At 30.3% G+C, this 27,022-nt stretch overlaps 2 protein-coding genes across 3 annotated transcripts; both read right to left on the bottom strand.

Moving 5' to 3' along the window:
* Window positions 1–8,242: 8,242 nt before the first annotated feature.
* LOC105163847 (26S proteasome regulatory subunit 6B homolog) lies at window positions 8,243–13,360 on the bottom strand. The gene is made up of 6 exons (XM_011082337.3): window positions 12,778–13,360; window positions 10,223–10,453; window positions 9,497–9,655; window positions 9,146–9,298; window positions 8,787–8,870; window positions 8,243–8,589 (listed from the first exon to the last, which is right to left on the bottom strand). The coding sequence occupies exons 1-6, from the start codon at window positions 13,261–13,263 to the stop codon at window positions 8,455–8,457; spliced, it is 1,248 nt and encodes a 415-aa protein (XP_011080639.1). The 5' UTR covers window positions 13,264–13,360; the 3' UTR covers window positions 8,243–8,454.
* A 1,399-nt stretch (window positions 13,361–14,759) lies between these two features.
* Window positions 14,760–17,582, bottom strand: LOC105163846 (root phototropism protein 2). Of its 2 annotated transcripts, none has more exons than XM_020694530.2 (5): window positions 17,309–17,582; window positions 17,138–17,207; window positions 16,666–17,043; window positions 15,810–16,535; window positions 14,760–15,391 (listed from the first exon to the last, which is right to left on the bottom strand). In XM_020694530.2, the coding sequence occupies exons 1-5, from the start codon at window positions 17,368–17,370 to the stop codon at window positions 15,011–15,013; spliced, it is 1,617 nt and encodes a 538-aa protein (XP_020550189.1). In that variant the 5' UTR covers window positions 17,371–17,582; the 3' UTR covers window positions 14,760–15,010. The 2 variants fall into 2 exon arrangements, with proteins under 2 accessions (XP_020550189.1, XP_011080638.1); XM_011082336.3 differs by having other exon boundaries at window positions 14,760–15,487; window positions 17,309–17,575.
* Window positions 17,583–27,022: the final 9,440 nt, after the last annotated feature.

A 27,022-nucleotide genomic window follows, 5' to 3' on the forward strand; every position in this document is an offset into this window, starting at 1 on the left:
ATTTGATAAGTAATAAGGAGGGTCAATTTGTTGACCTGGCTCAACTCATTTTCCAAGAATTGAATTTCAAAGGTCAGGAAGAGTCTGCTCCTTTGACATTATGGCTAATGCAACATATGGAAAATGGGTCATCCCGTCCGTATCTATTATTATTATTTTTAATTAATTAAATATTTAAATTTATTTATAACTATAATTAATTGAATATTTTTCGATAATCAAATACACCTTATGTGTCGTTTGGGACTTAAGTGTTAAACAACAACCTCATTTAAAATTAAAAATTATTTATATTCTGATATGCCTCCCTCTCATGTACAATTTCTGCACGTAAATTTTTTTTAAAAAGAAAGATAAATTACAACTAGAAGCTCCAAATTTAGTATAATTATAAGTACATCATTGTTATTTAAAAAATTATCAATACCTTCCTGATTTTAATAGTTGTTTAACAACTATAATCCAATTGGGTAGTCTCTGTTAGATTTTCATTTAATTTTTGTAGTAAACTGTCCAAAATGCAGCTATGAATTATAAATTATAATTTTATTTACTTTTTAAAATTTTTTGAATTTTCTTTAGGGACTAAGTGGACAAATTTTTTTATAATTTTTTAAATATTTTGGTCCATCTCGTCTGATATTTTTTATAATTTTTTAAAAAGAAACACAATAATAACAAAGTTGTCAATTTCAATAATCCATCAAAGAGTACATAATTTCATCAAATATCAGAGGTTATTGGTAATATTTCACATAAAAAAGAAAATGCCTTACACACTCATAAACTGCGATTAATGACATTGTTGAACTATTTTTTTATGAAGTTAAAAATACCCTTTAATCGATGAAATAACTAACTTATTTAACTTTCCAAATTTTACATTAATTGATAAATTAGTTTTTTTTTCTTATTTTCTTCTTTTTATTTTATAATGTAATGTATTGATCTATATAGCTTATTTTTATCCGTAATATTATTTCTAATATATTTTAAAGTATGTAAAAAAATTATTCATTATATGCACGAGAAACGGCATGCCACAACAATTAGTATTTCAAACAATGAGAGGTATTCATATTAAATATTAGGAAAGTTCATTATAATTTATTCTTTTATTTGGCCTAACTCCTGCCCTCGATTGTAATTTATATTATTATAAAGAAACAATGTGATACAGACACAACGTGGTGGTTTTAACACCGCTGCATTTTGTGATTTCAAAAATATCCGTCAACTGATAAGATAATTAACTTGTTCAATTTTTTAAATTTTATATTAATTTAACTATCTAATTAATATATCTAATTTCTATTTAAAATATATTTAAAAGTATATAAAATTATTTATTATATACACACAAGGACAATGTGTTACGGCAATTAATAATAATAACTAAACAAAAAGTACTTGGAACATAATTTATTGAAATTTTCGTTGACACATATTACGATCGTAGACAAAATGAGAGAGTATTTATTCAAACACTAAAATATTTTATAAATTCATAAAGTTTATAATATATTTGTAGAGATTATAAAAAATATTAGGTTTTATTTTAAAAACAAATACTTAAAGGTGTTTGGATAAAATAAATGTATTGAACTTATAAAATATTAGTGCATATAATCATATAATTGATATGATTAAATTAAATTAATTTGTTAATATATTATAGTATATATTGAGAATTTTGTCATGTTAGCACAAAGTTTGTATATAAATCATATGATAACCTTTCTTTTCCCCCTTCGTATTACGAACAAAAGAAATTAGATAATTGCAAGAAAAGTAAATGCAAATTCTATATGTGGTCTATTAAATTTTGTTTAGAATTATTTTAATTCCTCAAATTTATTTTTTAACTTTAGCATTTTTAAATTTTTATTTTTATTTCAATTCGGTCCCTCTAACCATTTTTCGACAAAATATGCCGAATTTTAACTTTTTGAACATTTAAAGATCTCAAAGAATGGTGTTTTTTCCCCCTTTTTTGTTTGATGTATACTATGCGTTAATTCAAACACGTACGCTCTTTTTTGGAGCTAACAACGTATATAAGAAGAATGAAAATACAGTAATTTTTTTATCAAAATATACTGAAATTATTGAAAAATATTTCGGTTATAATTTAAAATTACTTCAGTAAAATATATTTTATTTTGTTAATTAAGGTTATTTAAAAAACTTTTCAAAAAATATATATTTTTTCATTTTTCCTTATCTTTTGTGGGACATGCATTATATTTACTCCAAAATAGTTGTCCACATTTATTTCTTCATCCTGACTCAAGTTCTACAGCTCATTGAGTTGGCTTTCAACTTCTCTATTTCAACATTTATTTCTTTATCAACTCAACATTACATTTCGTCGTTCGAACTATGACTATTTTTATATTATGGTATCTATTTTTTTTCTTTTTTTTTTTTGTCAACTTTTCATCTGAACTTTATAAAATTTTGCATTTTTTAATTTATAACTATTTTGCAATCAAGTTTTTGGTCGAAAAAATATCATATGCCGTGTACATGTGATACTTAAAGATTATGTAATGTAATATTTTTTACGTATGCACAATATGAAATTTTTTTCTGGCAAAAAAATAAACAAAAAGACTGTCATATATGGCAAAGTGCAGATTTCATAAAGTTGGAATGATAAGTTAACATATAAAAAAGTTTCGATCGTAAAATATAAAAATGAGTATAATTTAAATGACAAAATATAATTAACCAATAATTTGCGGCCAATATAAAAAAGAATAAATTTTTGTCATGTCAAGCAAGATTCGATATAAGTCATTATATGATTCATTATCCAAAAGAGTATCAAATGACATACACAAACAAATAAATAACATCTTCCAACATTTCAACACGCATGCAACACTGTCCATGTAAACTATTATAAGTATAAATATTCCCGTATTGTGTGAAAAATTATAAATATTCTTTTTGAATAAAAAATAATTATATAGCATTTAGACAATAAAGTGAAACATTACTATTTTATTCTTGTTGATTTTTTTTAAAAAATAAAAGATTTTAAAGGTGGATAAAATAAATAATCTATAGGGACTACTTGCTAGTTCATAGAATATTTTTAAAAATTATAATTTATAATCCAGAAGGGCATTTTGGCCAGTTCTAGATGAAAACCTTATTTAAATCAGGTAGGTATTTGTTATTTTTCAAGCAATGAGACAATATTTATCATTACGACAAATTTCAGGGTAAGTGGTTGTAATTTATCCTTTTATTTGTGCAATCATCAAGAAAGTTGAATAAATATTTCTATCCCCAAATAATTAATATGTGGGATTTTGTGAATGGGTGAAAGAATGACTCTATTTTCTCTCTCTCCTCTAAACCTTATATATATTAGTTTATAATGAAATTTAATTTTGAAATTGGCAATAATTCAACTTCCAACTTTTTCCCTCCTATTTCAATAGGAAAAGAAATGTGTATATCTATACTAATATAAAAAAAAAATAAGTTTTTGTATTCATAGTCGATAATTAGTGACATCACTGCATTATTATTTAAATATGATAATTATACCTTTAGTTAGATAATTTATAAATCTATTATAATTATTATTATTATTATTATTTTTTTACAAAAGTCACTCCAAGTCATTTAATATCACTACACTAATTTTTTTTTGTTGTTTCAGTAATACTTTAAGTTGAATTTCTTCTGTTTCTTTATTATTATTTTTTTAATATGATGTATTGATTTATATATTTATTTTTATTTATAAAATATTTCAAAACGTAAGACAATATATATTATATGCATATAACTAGGGTCATTGTGCCATGCACTATATAATTATATATACAATGTTGTTCTTGTGTGAAAATTGCCGGTGTCAAATCACTGAATGCGATGATATTTGTTATGGTAATATTTTTATTTGAAGAAATGAAAATATTATTTTGATACACAAAAAAAAGATAATTAGATCGTTTAGATTTTGTGTAATTTTATATAAATTTTAAAAAATTAGATGTAATACCCCTATCATTTGTTTCCGTCAAAAAATAGATTAGTTAATTAATAAAATTTATAAATTTTGCTGATATCAGCAAAAAAAATGAATAAAAATTCATATTTATCCTCCGATTTACTTATTACAAATTTATCGCAGATCAAATAAATATTTTCTGACCAATTATCTATATATAAATCCTACACGTTAATGCATGTGCGAAGGTGCATTTTTATCTTTATAAGGGATTTGTTCAGAAAATATTTATTTAACTTGAAATAAATTTATAATAAATCAATTGAACAGATATGAATTTTCATTCGTACTAATTGATGGATCAATTTATGGAAACAAACAAACGTCGGGGTCATTAAAAAAAATTACTATTGATTACAGTTTAAATGCAATAGACTAAAACCCTTGGTAATTTATTATTAATCTGGCTTAAATAAATTGATGCAAAAATTTACCTCATTCACCATGACAAATGTATTCGTCTTGGCTCTTAGCCATGATAGAAACATTCGCCATAATTTTTAATTCTGACAAATATTTTAGTCACCCTCGCAAAAACTAATATCAATAAATACTGTATGGAGTTATTGGTGGGTCATTAATTGTCTGAAAAGAGCATAAGAGATATGGAGTATTAAATTTTAAGGCCTTTTTATAGTGAAACATCAATTATTGTTGACTGCATCACAATCTTATTTTAATTAAATTAAAGAGCTACTTTTACTTTTGTCTTACCCTTTGTTTTCTTATCTTATTCTATTCATTAATAAATTATGGGGAATTCTACAGTTAGACGTTTAATTAAGGTACATAGAAAATAAATATTAATTTTTTTGGGTATGTTAATTAAAGAAATGTAATAAATATTAATTTTTTTGGGTATGTTATTAAAGAAATATAATATATATTAATTTTTTTTTGGGTATGTTAATTAAAGAAATGTAATAAATATTAATTTTTTTTGGGTATGTTAATTAAAGAAATATAATAAATACTAATTTTTTTTTGGGTATGTTAATTAAAGAAATATAATAAATATTAATTTTTTTTGGGTATGTTAATTAAAGAAATATAATAAATATTAATTTTTTTGGGTATGTTAATTAAAGAAATATGTGTTTTTCAAAATATTTCTTTGGAAACCAGCTGACTATCCAGTCATAATCTTACATCTCTTTTTTTGCAATATATATATATATATATTATTGTGATACGCGATTTTCACGAGCATATAAAAAGAAAACTTTAGCGTGGAATATAAAAAGAAATATGAAAAGAATTAATTATAATAAATTTGGAGAAGTAAGGTGAGAAAGAAATATAGAGTAGTGGGTAGTTAAGAAAAAAAATAATTATAAAATTATTAAAAAAATATTAAAATTACTAATCTGACCAAATATTTTTAAAGAGAAGATACGAAATGAAAGGTAAATTTGGTTATTCAAAAATTAGTATAATAAATTTTTTTTTTATAATAATTAGTTATTTTTGCACGCAGTTCCCACAAGCATATAAAGGAAACTCGGCGTGAGATGATAAGAAAAAAACTTGTGAAAAGAATAAATTATAATTATAAATTATAATAAATTTGGAGAAGTAACGTGAGAGAGTAATGTGAAGTAGTGGGTAGTTACGAGGAAAAAGAATATATAATTGTGAGACTATTAAAAAATATTGAAAATACTAATATGACCAAAAAATTTTAAAAGAAAAACATGAAATAAAGGGTAAATTCGAGTATTCAAAAATTAGTACGATAATTTTTTTTTATAATAGTATAAAAATAGATATATATATATATATGTAGACACAATAATTATTGATTATATCATTACATAAATATCTTAATAAATTAATGAATATCCCAATAAACTCTTCAATAATAATATAAACTGATTGGTACATCAATAAAATTTTTAATAACAATCAAAATACCAATCTAAATTTTATATTTGTTTCCCTACGGAAAGCTGCAGAAGCTCAAAGCTCCAAATTGCAGGTCTGCCAGATGTTGCCCAATTATACCTACATATATTTAAATGAAATTATGCTTCAGGAGTTTAATAATGCCGCAATCTTAAAATATTATGTTGTTTCTCCGCTTTATCTTTTGTTGTCGGAATTAAAATAATAAGAAATCATTTATTCGGATACTTTTAATCCGATCAAATTAAACTAATCATAATATAATTGTATGTAATAAATTAATTATTTTTTAAAATTATATAATAATTATAATATATTTTGATATAAATTGATTCAAATCTAATCATGATGATATGCAACGGAATGTAGTTATCTACTCATACTAAATGTACGGACGTATTGCTTTATTGTATTCGGGTTGAATTAAGAAGAGTATAATTTATGAATAATTATTTTTTTAAGTTTGTTTTAATTACATATAAACTCCTTATGATTTAAAACAATATATATAGTAGTCTCATCTTCTAGTATGAGAGACACCACACCTTAACTCTAATATTTGTTTTCCACAAATGGATTTTTCTATAATTTACGATCATCGAAATTGCTGAAATTAATTAAAAATATATATTCACCCGATTAACTTATTGCTAACTTATTGTAGACCAAATAAATCTTTTTCTGACCATGCTTATGCATGTGAAAGGATATATCTTCAAGATTATTTGATCATAAATAGATTTATTTTAACCTATAATAACTCAAAAATAAGTTAATCAGGAATAAATATAAAATTTCATTCAATTTGTTCTGGCTAATATCATAAAATTAAAAAATGTGACTTATGAACGATTTATCTAGACAAAAATAAATTTGATGGGTACTAGATGTAAATTAAACCGCAAAGAATTTATATGTAATTATATCAAAATCTAAAAAAATCATGTAATTATCTATTAATATTTATTGCCTAATCTAAGTTAAAACGCGAAAATTTCTTAAATTAATGCAACTAATAAATCACACCAACACAACGTCAAATATCACATTATCTTAGAACAATCAAACAATCACAACACACAACACCCCAAAAACAAAGTGCAAAAAATACCAAATCAGTAAGACATTCCAATATTTTATCTTATATTCCAAGTAATGTATGTAAGATAAACGTACAAAGTAGTTCTTTCAACATCCACCAACGCTGACATGCACATGACATATATGTTTTAGTAATTTATACATTCTGATTATTAAAAATAAAAAAAAAATGAGCAAAAGCATGATGGGATAAAGAAGAATAAGATGGCCATCACAAGCCTACAAACAAGTGGAAGCTGAGAGGGTAATGTCCATCTACACCACCAAGAGTAGTTGCACTTTAATCAATTAATTTGAAAGGGATACAATATATATATATATATATATATATAGCTAAGCATATCATCATTGCAAGTTGAAAGTTTTATACTATGTCAAAACAAGTAGGAAGTAGTCCTGTGGCAATCATTGAAGAAAACAATTCCCTAATGTTTTATGGACATGTGAATGTGATGATGACATTTTCCCCGCCATAACAATACAAGTTATCCCAATCCCCACACATTAAAATAATGAGCAAAGGCCTACCAGGCTGTTATCTTGGATTTTGTTATTCTCCTATTAGGTATCCTTAAGCTTCTAGCTGCCAGAATTCCACACACACATGTATTTGAGCTTTCCAGTTTTGCTATCTTGGGCAGACAATACTCCAAGCAATAATGTGTTGATGAACTGATGTCGATGATGCAACTACTGACAAATATTTTTTAATCCTAGTATTCTGTATTATTGTACAAGACAACATCAAGTCGGTTGATTTTGTTTTAAAGATGTTTTATTATTCATATAAATAGCATGACATGTAGCACGATAAGGATGTGCATGCATCTTCAGCCATGGAATATCACACGGAAGAAATATATAATTATAGAGCCTTTCTTCCATACAAAACTATATGCTGAGCATTGTTTCGCTTTCAGAACAAAACGTTTAAAAGATGCAAAAACATCTCTCTACCAATAACAGCATTACTACTGATACATGGCAGGCAGTACAAACAACATAAACAAACTAGAACAAAGATAGTGCCGGAACACCCTCACTGAGCAATTGATAATCTTTTCGTTTAAGGGCCAAAAAGAGAGCATCGCCATAGAACATAAATTCAAATAGGAATGGGGATAGCCGACTGATGAACAGAATCATGTAAACATGTTTTATGATAAGAACAATGATAGAATATTGAAATATGCAAAGAGTGTCTGCTTTTGTGAAATATAATGGATAATAATTGATCCATGAAGCAACTACTTCATAGATAATAGAAGTTACAGTTTAGCGACAAACACTTGACTGAAAATTTGGTTGTCTAACAGAATCCAGAAATTCTTCTCTTTCTCCTTTAATTGTTCAACACAGTAATCAAAGGGCAAGAGAATGCATACGTCTAACATTTTCCCCCATAGCTCACTAAATCACTTGTAGAACTCAAAATCAGTGTCAGGTTTCTTCACATTGGATCTGTAACCCTTCTCAAAATCTTTGGGGAGTATAACATAGCGATTCTTTCTTACAGCAAGCATACCTGCTTCTTGGCAAATAGCTGCAATCTGCACCAGTAAACAATGTAGTTATGGTCAATTAGACTGATAGCTGTATCGATCATCGACAATGAACATTAAGATTGCTTCAAATGTGGGGGATCGTGGCAGAGATCAGAGGAAGAGGTCTCTAGCATATAATATTGTAAATAAGTAACTTGATTTCTCTCTGTATGAATGTGGCAAAAGTGAGCAGAATCACTGACCTCAGCTGCACTGATTTTATCTGGCCGAGACACATAGTCCTCCAAATCTACCTCATCACTTAAATTCATTTTAGCAGTGCAGACCTGCAAACAGGGCCCATTTTCTATCAACTATAGCAACACAAAGAAACTGCAGTTGATGGTGATAGAGAAGTTAAAGCATCTATGAACTCTTTTCTCCTTCACCGAGGAGGATAGTCCCTTTCTTCTTAGTTTCTTTCCTCGCAGTTTCTCCTCTTTTAAAGGTTAATTGGGTTGAGACTTCTTTTTGTGTGTGAGATATGAGAACAGTTTAATATAATGCTGTTTATTTTTCAAACCCGCAAACAATCAAATAGTACATGATCTTCGAGATTCACCTGAAAGACGAGCCTCTTTTGACGTCTATCTGGCAAAGGGAACTCAATTTTACGATCAAGTCTTCCCGGACGTAGAAGGGCAGGGTCCAAAGTGTCGGCTCGGTTCGTCGCCATGATAACCTTCACATTAACTGTCTGGTCAAATCCATCCATCTGTAAAGACAAAGTACATTATGACTTAGAATGTTAATGGTATACAATGAGACATGGATGCTTTCGATAACCACTCTTTTGTACAAGCAGGCAATAGTATATGTCAACTTGATAAAGTAAATTGGAATTTGCAGGAAAAGAAAATTTTATCTTCATATGTTGCTATTACTTTTCATCTTCATCTATATCTCAACATACCTGATTCAAAAGTTCCATGAGAATTCGCTGAACCTCTCGATCAGCTCCAGTTTGAGCATCAAATCTAGCTGTAGCAATTGCATCTACCTCATCAATGAAAATAATTGCAGGTGCATTTTCTTTTGCAAGTCGAAAAACATCACGAACCATTCGCGGACCCTGGAGACATTTTGGACTGTCAGTCCCGATTGTTATGTGGATATAGTGACAACAATAAAACCTTCAACTGCCACATCTTCCTAAAAGCAAAACAAAGTAACACCACAAAAAGTGACAAAAGTATGTACAGATAATCCTAAGAACAAGTAAAAGTACCATGAAAAAATTCTTTTACCCATTCCAATCCATCATTTTCTACAAAGAAACAAACAGTCTATGACCAACAAAGATTGGAAAAGGCAGGAATGCAAGTCATTCCAAGCAGCTGAAATTTCAGTACCAAATTCTACACAGTTACAAAGATAACTGGGGAAATCCTTGTCAGGACTAGGTTAGGTTTGGCTAGACTAAATTACATGGGAAGAGAATTACACTAGCCACGTGATTGTTGTTCACTTTTCAATGTTCAAGGAGAGTAAAAACTCAGGTGTATGACTAATTAGGTAGAAAACTACATCTCTGGGCCAGAAACTTCTCAAGGCAAAGAAAGAAATAACAACTAGCCATTTCCCAGAAAAATCACGAGTAATAGTGCATGAGTAATAACTCAATCGACTTTTAACATACCTCTCCTAAGTACTTCTGAACAAATTCTGAGCCAACAACTCTGATGAAGGATGCAGTAGTGTGGTTCGCAACAGCCTTGGCAAGCATGGTTTTCCCAGTGCCAGGCGGGCCATAGAGCAACACGCCACGAGGAGGATCTATGCCAATCTGTTGGTACAGCTCATGATGTGTCAAAGGTAACTCCACAGCTTCACGGATTTCTTGCTTTTGAATGTCGCATCCTCCAATATCCTGATAGAATCACCAAAGAGAAATAAATCCACAGCTGAACATAATTTCATAAAAAGAAAAACAAAACATATTTAGCCAAAACAGGGGACAAAGATCAACTGGACACATGACACAAAGTGAATCATGGCAACCACTATCTATACAGAAAACCATACATGAAATTTTAATCATGGATACCTTCTATTACAGCACAATAACAAGGTCTAGAACAGGGGAATTACAACAGATTGCTTTGAATTAAACAAATCTATTAGATATGCTTCCAATGCTTTTAATATTATGCCATGGGGGGAATAAGTGAGTGACCTTCTGCCTAATTAAATGATACGTCTACTAATATCCCCCAACCAAAGAGGTTGAACAGAAACAAAGAATTTGCTGACAGTGCAGACTTGTGACTTAAGAAGTGAATACCATCTTCTCTTTATTTGTGATTCATGAGGAGAGACAAGGACTTCAGAGAATTGGGGCAGTAAGAAGCTGTTCTCATGCTTATTAAATTACTACAAACTTATAACAGATGGATTAGTAACTTAACATTGATGATTGAAGAAAGAGAAACAAATAAATGTTATACCACTAGCATTCCACCGGGTCAAATTTACTCACGAAAGTATGAGGTATCAACCTTTAATAATTTTATATCAAGCTTCAACGTGAATACAGATTAATGTGACTATGCATCAAGTCGCCAAATGGTACATATATCATCATTGACCCAAACTGAAGAGGCAAGTTGACATTAGCATTGCGAACATGCAACTAAAATGACATTCCTAGTTGAGGTTATTAGTATTACTCCATATATTGCCAATAGAAGAGTACGTTACAAGTAATAAAAAACTTCTCCTGTAGGCTATAGCCAACGAATTAGCATGCACTTGTACTCCAGCAGCATCTTCTCCCGCATAACAATAATTAGTTTGTTAGCCAGGGTGCAAGAGTTATCTACACAAAGTCCTCCGCTGCAATGGAAAGTGGGACCTAATTTCATCCTTTTCCATGACTAGTAACCAACGCAAATATTGCTGTTCAATAACAGTACATCTAGGTCTTACCTCGCTGTTCACATTTTGTCAACAATTTACAATAACTTCTGAGAATCCCTCCTCATATGGACGAAGCCCAACATCAAATTGTCTTACATTAGTACTATTAGTAAATAACCTAATCCTTGAATTGGTGTGGATCAAATTACTCTCCTTCTCCCACTCTCTTTCTCCCCCTAAAGTGCCACCAGCACTATTTTTCATACTTTATGAGCAACCAAACTAAACCCATTCCTTCCCTCCTTTGGAAACCATACCTTACCCGTCTACAAAATCAGTCGCTACAATACAATCAAAGCAAATTTCAAAAAACTCTCATTGTAATAGTCCTTTGTGGCTCCAGTGGCGACTAGACCAACGTGTTATTGCTTCAAGAGAAACTCCCATCGAAGTTCACTATGAATCTTTAGGCACTTATTATGAGATTTATGGACACACCAAACTCAATAGCCAAGCAATATAATTTGATCAACCAAAAACTTTGGGTTATGAATATGAACAAGTCTAACATCAAAATAATATGCAACTGACCATGCAAACTAATCATGTCATAAAAGACAAGTAATATTAGTCCAACCATAGTGTTTGCTAAGTACTCTTTCATCACAAATATTCTAAATTTCAGAGCCTCCGATTTGTTTTTTCTTGGTAACTTGGTTATCAAGAGATGTTTGTATATAGCACCTCTTGACATGTGCCTAATCCAATAACAAGAAGAGAGAATTGCTACAACTTTGTAAGCTATGGACAATGACAAGGCAGTGTCCATTTTGCCTGGATAAAGAACAAGAGAAAATTTTCACCACAACTCTGGTACATGAAGCAGGATGCTCATGCCACTGCGCTTACATCATGCACAAGAACCATAAAGTACTACGACTAAGATTAACTCAACTCTCAACCCATAGAATAGGTTTGACAAACTGAATCAGATCCCAACCTGAAATAATTGTGCTTTGTGGCCAAGTTTGGTTCAAAGAAATTCTCGAAGTATCAAATCACTTCCAAGATTTGAGCGAGGTGCTATTACCTAGAATAGAAACCCTTCCAAGAGCTTATAAGTTCACATAGAAAAATTGAGATTTTGTTAATCAGCTCAGCAAGTAAATACTTAAATCATCATACCTAAATCAAAATATTCAGCCAAACACTAAATATAACAGTTGCGAATATTCTCACTTGGAAGCAAAGAAAATCTAAAAACCCTAATTTAAAATGCCCCAGCAAAGGGGAAAAGAATAAGAAGGGAATAAAAAAGAAAGGGAAGAGACTTACGTTGTAAGTAACGTCAGGCTTCTCAGATTGGCTGAGGAGCGAAATACTGGAGTCGGCCTCAGGAGGCAGGACGTCCACGAGGGCATTGGAGTGACGGTGCAACGCGACGGAACCGGAGGGCTTGAGGAGCTCACGGTTGATAGTGCTGAGGATCCGGACGTAATAATTGGAACCCGTAGTCGACCCGACTATGGCGTTGTTCTGATCGATCATCTCCATGAACTGACCGATGACGAGGGGCACCGACTGGATCCTTTTCACCTCCTCCTGTGCGCGCAGCAGCTCGCGGCGGAGATTTTTCAGCTCGTCTTTCACGTATTCTTCTTGTATCTCGAAGAATTCCAGTTGCCGTTGCAGCGTCTTTAGCCGGGAGTACAGATCCTCATCCGGGTCGGCGGAGAAGGATGCGTCCGATTCGGGTACGGGCCGGGTGGGTGGTGGTTGGGATTGGGAAGGTTTCGGGTCGAGCACCATCGCGGCGGCCATGGCTGAAGGAGAATGAAGAATTGAAAGAGTGGGGAACAAGAAAAGCTGAAGTATTGGGGCTGCGTATTGTTAATTTGGGAGAAATGTGAAGCGTACGCCGTCGTAAAAGCACCGCCTATTGGCTTCCTTCAAGGATATTGGGTAAATTACACTTTTGGTCCCTATTTTTGGACAAAATTAATTTTATATCCAAATTTTTTGAGGCAATCATTAAAATTGAATTTAAATATATTAAGAAAAAGGTACTGAATGAACAAAAATAGTAACAAATTTATAAAAATTAGAATCAAAATTATACCTCAATTTAGAAAACAAAATTATAATACTTTGTAAAAATTAAGGAACAAATTACTAACTTATAAAATTAATCGATCATACTCTAATTTCGGGCTTTCAATTAGTCACATTTATGAACAACTTGTGTTCTTTAACAATGATGCTAAAGCAATGAAATATTCTGTTAGATCCAAAAATGAGATATTGATAGGTCCAAATAAGAGATTCCTCTTCTTAGAAAAGATGTTTATACTTTCCTCTATATCTAGTGGAAATGAAGAAAAGAAATGATAGAGAACAATTTCAAGAAAAAACTTCATCTTCTTTCCGTAATTTTTGGAGCTCCATCCCTACTCGAATTGGAATAATCACTTCCTTAATTTTGATCATATCATATACAAATGCATAGTTTTGTGTGCTTAAGTGTAAAATTAGATGGATTCTTCCGGGCTCTTAGAGTCTGATATCTTATAGGTAAACATACATAGGCCTTCAGTAATGAAGCATAATCCCCTATATTTTGGATTCAATTGAGAAGGATACCTTGTCATAGATAGGACTCCACCTTCCTCGATCGGAAGGTTGCAACCGGGATAGGGTTGAGCCCATATTTCTCCTCTCAAGTTGCCATGTTTTGAAAGTTTTAGCGATTGATGCTTATCTACTTTCTCAGCCTTCGAGAGGGATGGCAAAGACGATTGATCCTACATGGACTGCCATCGTGCTTCCACGTGGACTCCTTCTTATTTAGGCCTTCACTGGAGTTGGGCTGGCTTGCTCCTTTCAAGTTTTTTTTTTTTTTTTTTTTTCAGATCATTTTACTAGTCTTTTTGAAATTTTTTTTTTTTTGTTAGATGTTCAAGCCACTCTTTTTTATTAGTTTTGTTTTTTTTTTTTTAAATGAAAGGTAAATGTTTGCCTTAAGACTCAAATATTTATAGGTCCATAAATAGCTTCAAAGTGAAAGTAAGGGGTCACACATATGTTGTTACTTTCGGAACATCCCAATAATTTGAAACTCAATATTTTACTGTAGAGATATTGGGTTCAAAATTCATTAACAGGGTGTATGTGGTAGTTGGATACGTAAGTTAAAAAATAATAATAATAATAATAATCAGATGTGCTTTTCAGTACCACATCTAAGGAATTTGAACGTTGATTCTTCACTAGCATCAAAATGAATATACGAGGACATCCAAGAGGTATGGAGGAGAGTATGCAAAAAATCGTCATTAGGATTTTGGTTAAATTGACTGTATAAATTGATATACACTCTGTTATAATCTTCCATAGCATCGCTAACGACTAAACGAGGTAACTTCATTTCCATATGATATTATCAAACACTTCCAATAAAAACATTGGCTTTGCAGGGAATACTATTCTTTCGCCACCAAGTCAACAAAAATGAGAAGGAAAAAGAAAAAAAGATAGAAACACACACACAACACATACACGCACAGGGAACCTAAGAGATAGAGAACCTTCCCCTTCTAAGCGTGGTTGAATCTACCATCTCATCATCAACATTCGAGGTATCCTTCCGTGCGTGCTTAAATGGATTCAAGATCCCCAAGGTCTTAGACAGTGAAGAGAAGAAAGTGTGCTTCTTCACTCTACTTCTATATGGCGTCCCCTGAATTCTCTGCATATCTCGCATGCACATTCTCATCCTCAGAAGCTCCGTTCTCAAAGCTTCGTTCTCTTTGACAAGGGACACATCAATCTGCAGGTAATTTCTTGCTCTTGGGGCATCCAGCAACAAGTGATCATCATATATGCCTCTTGTTAACTTGAGTTGGTCGTAGTGGAGGGCGTGGAGGACAATCTGCACTGGTAGACGGTTGTTCTGTGAAGCATGAACCCGAGCTTGGTGAGATAGTCTGAGAGGATCCATAACACTACACACCTTCAAGCGCTTGATTTCATCTAGATATGGATGAGCCTGTAATTGTCACTAACATGTTTTAGCTTGGAGAAGACTATATTCTTGACTAGCAGGGGTCATCTGCCTATTCTGCTTACTAAGATGGTTTAAAATATAGTGATTCTATGATATATTCATACTATGTCTAGCAAACTCGACTCGACTATTCAAACTGGTTACATATTATCTAAACTACAATGGAACTTGTAAAGGCTGTCCTTTTAGACATCCAAGCAGTGAACTCGAAATCTTATGGTTCAAAGTCCTAGCAGTGAAGCAATAGAAATTTTCTACCACTAATCAGAATCATCAGATCAGCAATTTTAAGGATGGGACTGACCTTCAAGTAGATATCAACAGCACGGTAAAGATGGTCATCAAGCTTCCTTGCTGCCTTGGGCACCGAATTCGCGATCCCGTTGAATTTCGCAATACTAAGTTCGTCACAATTAGCAACCTTCCCCAGGTATGTATCGACCGTCTTGGCAACTCCCAGCATAGCTCTGGAGCATAGTTCCCCCAAATTATCGGCACTAAAAACGTCTATGCTCTTTTCTTTCTCCACAAAACCAGAGATGATCGTCCTCACGCTCTCAAGATCAAACAGCTCACCGTCAGATGTGAAAGACAGCACCACAAGATCGTCAGCTGTCACATGCTCTAAGATCATGGATATCCTGTTTTCTAGCTCATTTTTGCAACTGTTGTCTGCCCTCAAGCAAATTGCAGTCCTCAGGAGAGAGCACAAGAACCTTATGGGAAAGGCAGATTTTTCCAAGGGCAACAGAGCGACTATGGACTCAATAAGTTCCCGTTGTCGGGTCCTGGTATCTGATTCCCCTGAATACAATGATGATTCTGTGCCATTTCGAGAGTGGTCATTCACGAGATCACATTGTGATCTCTCAGCATATGCGATGATAACACTAGCTAGAGTAAAGACCTTTGCACCTCTCCACGTCATTGAAGCAATGATCTTTGCAAAGAAGGCTATGCCTACGGTTGTTAGCTCTTCAACCCACCAATTTTGAGGTGAACGACTTGGAAAATTAGCCTCGAAACAAACCTATCACATGCAAAAGAGCCAAGAATGGGTCAGCAAACGTTTCCATATATTCTGTGCAAACCACTAGTTACTATCTACAAACCATACGACCTTCTCAGTAAGTAATTTGAACAAACACTTGAGGTAGTACCTCTGCACTTGCAATTTCAACACATCTTTGGACAATTTTGAGGTCCTCCGCCATGGGAAGCAGCTCTTCACATGACTTCAGCACAGCGAGGGCGCCGGACATGCTTGTCAACGCTACCTGGGACAAGAAATCCTCAGTCCTCCCAGCAAAACTGTTCTTGCAATAGCTATCAGTCATCTGCAGATACTCAGCAGCACACCGGAGCGCTGCCACGTTATGAACCGTGATCTCAAAATTGAAACCATAGCAAAAATTTGCTACTGTTTCGAAGGTTTCAGCGCCCCCAGGAACGCCCGACAGGTCTATTCTTGCGCAGTCGACATCTTTCGATTCAAGAATCAGTTCTCTTATGTGATTACTCTTCCCTACAAGCATGAACTGCCACAACCCAAGTGCAAGAAAACAAATTTCACGATCAGAAGACACAGAAAGTTCACATTCAAGAACCATGCTTTCCCCCCCATAAATGTACCTTGTGAAGAGAAAAGCTCATTTCCCCTACTTCCACAACAACATCAGTGGGAAGTTCTTGAGAAAAAACCCTGTATTCAGATCAATGAACAGAAAAGATAAGAAAACCAGAGCAGAGCTGCTGTGTTTGCAATAAAGAGAAACAAGGTTTTGAGGAGCTAGTGATGATTACCATTGTCCAGCTCTCTCCATGGCGAGAGAGATGTTGCTGTTGTGCTTGATGGGGTTGGGCATGACTATCCAAGAATCAGCCGAACTTCAGGAAAAATAGTGATTATGAGATGAGGGAGAAAAGAGGTTGACGGGGTATATATAAAAAGTTCAATGGATTGAAGACTGAAGTAGCACTTTTTCATCCAATAATCCCTTTTTCGTATTCATCTTTTGGCTTTTTGATCGGACCCCATTGGTGATTTTACACTCTAAAAGGCAGAACTTCTTCACTTCCATCGTTTTCAAGAATGCGACTGAATCACAATTTTGTTCTTCAGTAACATGAGTTTTATGCAAGAAAACTGTGGAAATAATAGGTTAATGTAACAAAAAATTATGCTTTGTTTGGTTTGGATGAAAAATGGGTGTATAAAAAAGTAAAAATTTGAAATAAATATATAAGAAAAAAATTAGTATTTATTAGGGAGAATAGCTGGAAGAAAAGTAAAATTAGGGAGATGTGGGAGGAAAAGTAAAATTGAATGTATATAAAAATTCTGTGATGGTTGGACACGAACACGATATGAAATGAATACAACCATGACATAGCGATTATATATAATATATTCATTTTTTTATGTATATTATCAATTTCTTATAAAATTAAAATATACAATATAAAATACATCAAGATAAAATATAAAATAAATATTTCTTACATCTAAATTTGTAAAATGTGGTGTAAAAATATATATAATCAATTTATTTCAAAAAGGTACGCAATAAAAATTTTCTAATCATCAAAATTAGTTAAATCATCATTACCATCTCTCAATTTTTTAGTAAATTTTGATCCAAAATTTTTAATTTGAGATGAGTAAATAATTTATTTTCTTTTTTATTAAATCTAAAACTCTTTTTATTTTTAAAAATAGCCCAATTTTTTTTTGAAATTATAAAAAGAATTAATCCTAAACATGTCCGACCGATACTTTGTCCTTCTTTTTTATTTTGCATACGTGGACATTATGTCTAAGTTGTGTCTGTATTCAACACATGTTCAACATTGCACCTAATAATTTTTTGGAGTTTTCTTCCTTTATCGATGAAACTCCTCCAGAATCCAATTTCGTTCCAGTTCAAAATTGGGTAGAAAAATAAAAGTATAACATAATACATATTTTATTTTTATTAACTCAATTATCCATATATATAATATTTTTTTAATTCTTTTTTTCTTCCCGTTGACATAATATTGATACATAACTTTTTAGAATAAAATAATCAAATCGCAGAAAAACTACTACATCATCGATCATTGATGTACTTTTTATTTTATTTAAACTAAATAGTTTAGAATAAATACATAATCCTCATTTTGATGAATATTTTTATTCTTGTTTGATTAATATTTTAAATAATAATTTTTTTTAAAAAAATTATATACTAAAATTATTTGAGTATAACATTAACTTATTTTTTAATATAAAAGAAAAAAATAGTTAATCATTAAAATTATTAAAATTAAATTTTCTTCTCGTTATATTTCTCTTGTACCAAATAAAAGACAAGTATTTGATATTTAGATTGCTTTTAATTATACCAAATAACCTGTAAGAAAATTGTTATTATTTTCCTTTCCCTTACCTTTTCACTTTTCATTTCCTCTCTATTGACTTAAAAAAACCCTTAATTCGCAAAACTAAAACCGCCCCATTAATATGGTAGGGTTCGGGTTCGGGTTCGGGTTCCACTAATAATATGTTGGTATTAATTTATTTGGATCAAATTCATTTTTTGTCCTTTAACTTTTAATCATTCTTCGTTTTAATCTTTTAACTTTTTAGGATTGCAAAATAATATTTTAATCTTTTAATTTGCTCGCTTTTAGGATACTGTTCGCAAAATTTTATTTAAAATTGTCGAAAAATAACATTTGAATATGACTTAGCATTTCAAACTAGGAAAAGTGTTGTAATTAAAATAAAATAAAATCTGAAGTGACATTAGTAGCCATGTGGCATTAAGTTATATTATATACTAAAATTACTATTATTTATATTTAAAATAAATTTTAATACCTTTTTTTATTATTTTCACATTTTTTAAAAATTAAATTATTTTTCTTTATTTTTAAAAAATTAAAAATAATCTTTTTTCCCTCTTCAATCTAAAATATTTTTCTTTTACCAATTATATTGTATTAACTAATTTGAAGGATTATTAATTTAAATATGTTCTGATAATATTTATTATAAAATATATTCATTAAATATTGAATAGAAAAAAAAAGTATATAAAAAAAATTATATTATTTGATATAAATAATATTTATCATTATATCTATTAAAATAAAAATATATTTTTTTTTAAATTTTAGACTTTTAAAAATTAAAATAGTTTTTACTTAATTTTTGAAATAAAACTTACATATATATTACATGTAGTATATAGAAATGGTGGCAGCCACTGCTAATCACTGACTCCTTTAATTTTATCCTAAATTTTATCAATACAAATAAATAAGATATATAGTACGGCAATTTAATCACACCCCATATTTTGTCTATTATTAATCTATCCCAACTTAATCCCATCACATAAAATTAAGATGCACAGTGAGCTAAGTTGGGTTGACCCAACCCATGACTGAATTGAATCAATAATAAAATAGTTTGGTTCAGCCTAGGCTCGTTTGAGACAGAGTGGCCCAAGACCACTTAATCCTGGATCGGGTCGGTTAGGTCTTTTTTTTTTTTTTACTTCTTTCTTTTTTTTTTTTTTTTTGTAGTTAGCTCATTGACGTGGTTGTGATTTTAATGAAAGGATAAAAAGAGAGTTTTACCCACGATACGATTGCATACCAGGTGAAATTAATGTTGTTTTAGAGGGAGAATTTCCGTACGCATGAAGGTCAATCAATGAATAGTAGTCTCTTTTAAAGAATTATATTTTTGGTACTTACAGTGGTATTGAGAGTTATATGGTGTGGTAGATTGTATGTACTCAATATGTGCCTAATTTATACTAAAATTACTTTTTTACCCTTACAACTAAATATATATTACCAATATACATCACTCATCTCAAATAAAGACAAGCTATATTATACGAATAGCTGGACTCTATTGATGACGAGTAGTGTGAGAGTACAATATTTTCCTTCAGCTATTCTGACGTAAGGCTATCATTTATTGAATAAGGGCAACAAGCTAATCTGTGACCTTCCTTACTCATAATCTATTACAATCTTTTATTTTATTTCGCAATCTATTGCAGCTTCATCTTATTTCGCAATCTATTGCAGTTTCATCTTATTTCACAATATGCAGCATTTTCCAATTTCGAAAGTCGAAACCATTCTTGCTATTTTCCTCCATGATTTTTAATATTTCCTACTAGCTTGCTATGAAATTTTTCAACCCGATTGCCTAGTCTATATAGAAATTTTTTGTCCGTACTAAATTTAATCGAATCGAATAAATAACATAACAAATGTATTACACTTATCATATAATTCGTTGTAATTTATCGAGTTAAATTCCAACTAAAATTTTCCAGTCTATATATATATATATATGTGGGAAAATATTTACCTCAATCAAATTGAATTAGCCAAGTGTGAACAGTTGAGGGATGCAATGGGAATTATTGGCAGGCAAAAGAAGGAATAGAGAAAGGGAGATTGATGGATGGAAGAATTAATAATTTGCCAACTCAAACACACAGCTTGAAATATATGGGCTGGATGTCTGTGTGCCGCTCAAACCATGTGGCCAACATCTCCCCAGCACCACCCCCCCGAAAACACGATTTCTCAATGGCTCTCCAGACGACACGGTGCGCCTTCCATCAATTTCATCCAGCTTTTATAACATCAACTAAACTAAAGTCGCCAAACAAGACCACTCTCCATGTCATTAATTCCCTTCACACCAACATCCATGCCTGTACCGTGAATAATAATTTATCCTATATGATATTAAAAATGAGTATGTTATTTTTTTATGAAAAAAATATAGCAATTTATCTTCTTATATTTGTTTTTTAAAATGAAGCAATTTACCTCCTTATACAAAGAGGTAAATTGCCCCATTTTAAAAATTATAGAGAGGTAAATTATTATATTTTACAAAATATAGGGAGGTAAATCGCTATTTATTTTTTCATGAGGGAGTACTTTGCTCATTTGCGATATCAAAAGAGTTTGCTTGCATTTTTCTCTCTCTTTATATATATATATACACTTAATTATATTTACTTTCCCGTTTATTAAAAGGTGGCAAATCAAAGATCCTAAATATGACAATGAAAAAATATTATCAAAATAACAATAAAATATAAATATGTAAAATTATAAAAAATAAGATTATTATATTATAGATAATTTTAAATTATAAAAAAACAAAATTATTATTTTATATAATACAATTTAATTAAAAAACTAACATCCTAAACTGAAGCCCACTCCCGCCACCAGACTCTCCCCCTAATCCCTACCCCCACACTGTCGCCCCCAGCTTGCAACTTCGCCCCCTTTTGTTGGAGCTGGTGACACCATCGTCCCCTCCTGTGAGGGGACTACAGCGACGTCGGGGGGATCGATTGGATACGTGGGGGGATGTGGGGTTTGTGTGTGTTAATATTTTATTTTAATTTACACTATATAAAATAATAATTTTACTTTTATAATTATATACATAATAGAAAATTCAAAATTAATTCTATATAATTTTACTTTTTCTCTATGTAAGCACTTACATGGCACATAAAAAAAAATAGTGTCCAAACAGCAAAAAACCCTAATTCCTGCCACTTTCAAGAATTTGGTGACTTGAGTCTTGCAATTGCCAAAAAAAGAATTTAAATAAATAAATTTTGGAATATTTTTTACTACAGTTATATTTAGAATTCTTATTTTGCAATCCTTAATGTACGAGGTGGTATATATATATAATATCCAGTAAAGTCAAGAAAATAAAGTGTATCATTATCAGTCTTGTCTTTTTTAGGTGGATTTATTTATTGCAGTATTGATTGGTGTGATATGATGATTATTTGCCTTTTCTTCATCCTTCTAGACAGGTGCACTTTAAATGGATTTACATTAGCTTCAGTCAGCATCAAATACCACGTTTTGTTATATTAATGCCTAAAATATGTAAAATTTCCACTTATATTTTGTAAAATTCAGTAAAAAAATATTTTTTTTAGTAATTAACGGGATATGTATTACACGTACTCTTTATGAATTTGAATTTTTTTTAACTGCTAATAAGGTCTTTGATTAGTGAAATGATTAAAATGAACATTATACCGTTAGAATCAAATAAGTTGTTATTCTTTAACATATTTTATTTTAAAATTTTTGAAAACGCTTTTATAAATAGTACACATTAGTTTAATTTCAAATAAAAGTTTAATAGACAATCTTTTTACAATAACAAAAAAAATGACGAATTATTACCTAAACTTTTGAATAAAAATAATATATACATTCGTGCTAATCGAGTATTAGTATAAATATATAGTAGATATTTTCTTTGTTAAATATACAATGATTATTGCTAGTCGTATAGTTTATAATGTCTTAAATTTATAATTTTTAAGGAATATAATATCAATAATAATTTTATTTTTATTTAACTATAATAATTTATTATTAAACAATAAAGTATTTTCTCTTTTTTGACTGTTAGAAAAATTAAATAGTAAAAAACTTTTTAAATTATAGAGAGAGAAAGTGTGTGTGTGTGTGTGTGTGTGTGAGCGAGAGAGAGAGAGAGAGAGAGAGAGAGAGAGAGAGAGAGAGAGAGAGAGAGAGAATGAAGAGAGTGTTTGTGAGTATATGAAAAGGGATATTTTTGTCTTTTGACATAATAATTTTATATAACTTATAAAATCTTATAAAAAAGTTAAGAAATTTAACTTTTTTTTTGAAGACCTTATAAGATCCAAAACATCTTATTTTGAGATTTTATAAGCTCTCAAACATCTTATAAGATGTTTTGAGAAACTTATAAGTTTAGCCAAACACCATCCAAAATACCCTCATGGTATTTATATATGTTTCACATATACATCTTTTACTTGTTTTGGGTGTTTTGTTTTTTGTATTTTCATCTATCCAAAAAATAACGTATGTATTTAAATATATTTACTTAAAAAACTATAAAATATATATAAGTTTTTGGAGTTTTATAATTTATATTGAAGTATTATATTAAAATCACAGTATAAAAACTAATATAGTAAATTTATTTTTCAAATTTAAAATATCTTAATAAATTATAAATGTTAATAATCATAAAAATTATATATTATTAATAATTTAAATTATTATTTAGTTAAAAATATTAATTTAAATTAATTTTACCATTATTGAAATTGATATTTAAACTTTCCTTCAATTATATTTGAAATTATTTTAAATTTAATTAATTTAATTTTTTTAGTAATTTTAAAATTCAAAATTTTAAAAATTAAAAAAAATAAAAGGATGGACGATGACCACAGCGTCCGCCAACGCCCAAAGGGGACTGGGTCCTGAACTACACTATTTTGGGCTACTGCGATAACAATATTGCTCAATATATCTGAGCGTAGCCTGTAATTTGGGCAACAACAAGGCCACCAAATTCGTTGGCGACGATACTTTTGTGAGGCGGCTGGTGGGGATGGGGGTTTGTGGAGAGGGCAGCAGGATAGGGATGGGGATTTTAAAATAATAACTTATAATATATACTTAAAATTAGTAAAATGTAAATTCTTAATTATTTTGTTTTTTAAAATTTAAAATACAATAATTAAGATTAATTGATTAGATCTTACAGCTCTGATATAATCAATACAGATCCAACAGGTGCCAAAACCAAAACTCACAGTTGCTCATCAACACAAACTGAACCTTAGATCACAAAAATCAACACATGATCACCCCAGACCCACCACTCACGTTCACTTAGAACTTAGAGATAAGAAGAGGAAACTTAAATTTTTCGCTCGGGTTATAGAGAGTGAGGAGTCAGACTCCTCTTATAGGGGTAGAAAAAACAGTAGGAAAGGAAAGTTTGGACGGCTTTCCAAAAGCCATAGATTTGGCTTTGAAAAACCACTGTTATCCACGACAGTGGAAAGGGGAAGAGGATTGACAGCCATGGAAGGCGTACAGAGAAGAAAAAAAGAGCAATCGACGGAAGGTGAGAGAGAAGAGGGGAATAATAGAATTAGGGTTAGGATTAAGATATATATATATATATATTTATATATATAGTTAGTAACCTGGGTCGGACGGGTGGTGGGTCGGGTCTGGGTAGAGGGCCTCCAAGTGGGTTGGTTCAGTAGAGGGCCTCCAAGTGTATTGGGTCTGAAAAGGAAAGTTTGGACGACTTTCCAAAAGCCATAGATTTGGCTTTGGAAAACCACTGTTATCCACGACAGTGGAAAGGGGAAGAGGATTGACAGCCATGGAAGGCGTACAGAGAAGAAAAAAAGAGCAATCGACGGAAGGTGAAAGAGAAGAGGGGAATAATAGAATTAGGGTTAGGATTAAGATATATATATATATATATATATTTATATATATAGTTAGTAACCTGGGTCGGACGGGTGGTGGGTCGGGTCTGAGTAGAGGGCCTCCAAGTGGGTTGGTTCAGTAGGTGGGCCACCAAGTGGGCTTGTCATTATTTGGGTATTGGGCCACAAAAAATTATAACAATAATAATTAATGAGCACAACATTATTAGAAATTTCTTATTATGTATATATTGCTATTGTATCTTCTTTTCTAATGTTTCAATTTTCTTAGTATATATAAAATTTAAAAATATAAATATCTTTACATTTTATTAATTTTAAATTTTGTTAAATTTATTATTTATGAAGAAAACAAAAGATGATACTATTTTTTTTTTGGTCAAAAAATTGATTACAAAAGGGACATTTATTACGAATTATATTTTTTTTCAACAGAAATAGTTTATATCGTAAGGCAAATATGATAGTATCTTTTATTTAATGTATTTAATATGAATCAAATTTTGTTTTTTTTTGTGGGGGGGGGGGGGGGGGAATGGTGTTGCTAATGCTTCTTTATTCTTACTTTGAGAAATTTAATTAATAGATTGTTTAATATGAATCATATTTTTTAGGAGAAAATATATGAGGGTAATAGAGTAATAACTTTTACATAATGTATTTTATTAATTGAATAAGAACTTGAAACTTATAAAAGAATTTTAATTTCTCAATGTGTAAAACTATTAAAATATATATTCTGTAAATAAACTTAGTAAAAATTCAATATTAAATTTTGTATAGATAAGTTTGGACTATTATATATAGTAGGACGACTATTAAAATATGACTTATCATTATTAATTTATAATTTTCGAATAAGAAAATTATAAATTTCATGCAATGTACAAGATTCATGCTAGTTTATAATATATTTAAAAATATAAAAAATTATTTATTATATATACGCATGTACATATTGACACAATTATTATTAAAATTTTATTTATTATACATAAGCATGTAGAGAGTGACATAATCAGATCGCAAAACTTGACGTTGATTTGATTATTGAAATTCATATATTTATGTATATCTAGAAAAAATCAATTAAACCTACCACGTCAATATACTCTAGTCAATTCAAAATTGTACGTAACAAAAAAAAAAAAAAATCAAAATTGTGCGACATTTGATTCCAATTAATAATTGAAGTAATTAATGTACATATACTCATTTAAATAACTATTATTATTTCATTCTAATTCTTAATTGTGTTGAAGCAATTAGACGTCAGCATTAGTTCATTCCTATGTTAGAATATTTGTTAAATGGAGAATTAATTAATAATTCTTAATTCCTTCCTAAAGTAATAAAACACCTTCCAAAAAATAAGATATTTTATCACAAATATTATAATAAATACTAATTAATTAATTACTATTGTACAACTGATATTAATTATTGTTTATGCAAGTTTTGTTAAGAGATCGGTCATAATTAAAAATTACGTTAAATATTTTTAATATAATTAAAATCATGATAGATCTCGATCGATCTTAACAAAAAAATAAGGAAGAGGATTGAATGATTTCAAAAGCGTATGAGTAATGTGATTTATACTTGGTAGATTTAATTTTTTTTTTTTTTTGGAAAAGTGTTAAAATGAACGAGAAATGTCCGATATTATTTTTGAGAACATAAAAGTTATTTTATTTTTTCATATATGAATATCATCCACATATTTATTATATGGGTAGTAATTGAAAAACTTTACAAATGAAAGAAACAATATTTAGTATTATTTTTTGAGGTCACAAAAATTAAGTCAAATGTCAAATCACATGGTAATATTTGCACGTGTCGTATGTTATTGGGGGCGCTTGCATTTTTCTACACGTACAATTCAATTTTAGGCGGTTTAAAAATGACTTCATATATATAGCTAACATTTATTCCGTACTTTCTCAATCACTTAGCAATATAATCCAAAAAAAATTTAAATTTTGGTTGCAATTAATTAAAAATAATCATGGTATAATTATGATTAATTAATATTCATAATATTCTTTTACTTTTAACTACAATAATTAATTATAAATTAATCTTCTAGAGACCACATACTAAAAAATCATAACGTAATTAATCTAGTAATTTGAGCAACCTACAACACAATTAAATTAATTATTTAGACCTTCCTTTATTTCAAATTTCAAGT

The sequence above is a fragment of the Sesamum indicum genome, linkage group LG6 (assembly GCF_026168435.1).
Source record: "Sesamum indicum cultivar Baizhima isolate 11 linkage group LG6, ASM2616843v1, whole genome shotgun sequence".
In the NCBI taxonomy this organism is placed as follows: Eukaryota; Viridiplantae; Streptophyta; class Magnoliopsida; order Lamiales; family Pedaliaceae; genus Sesamum; species Sesamum indicum.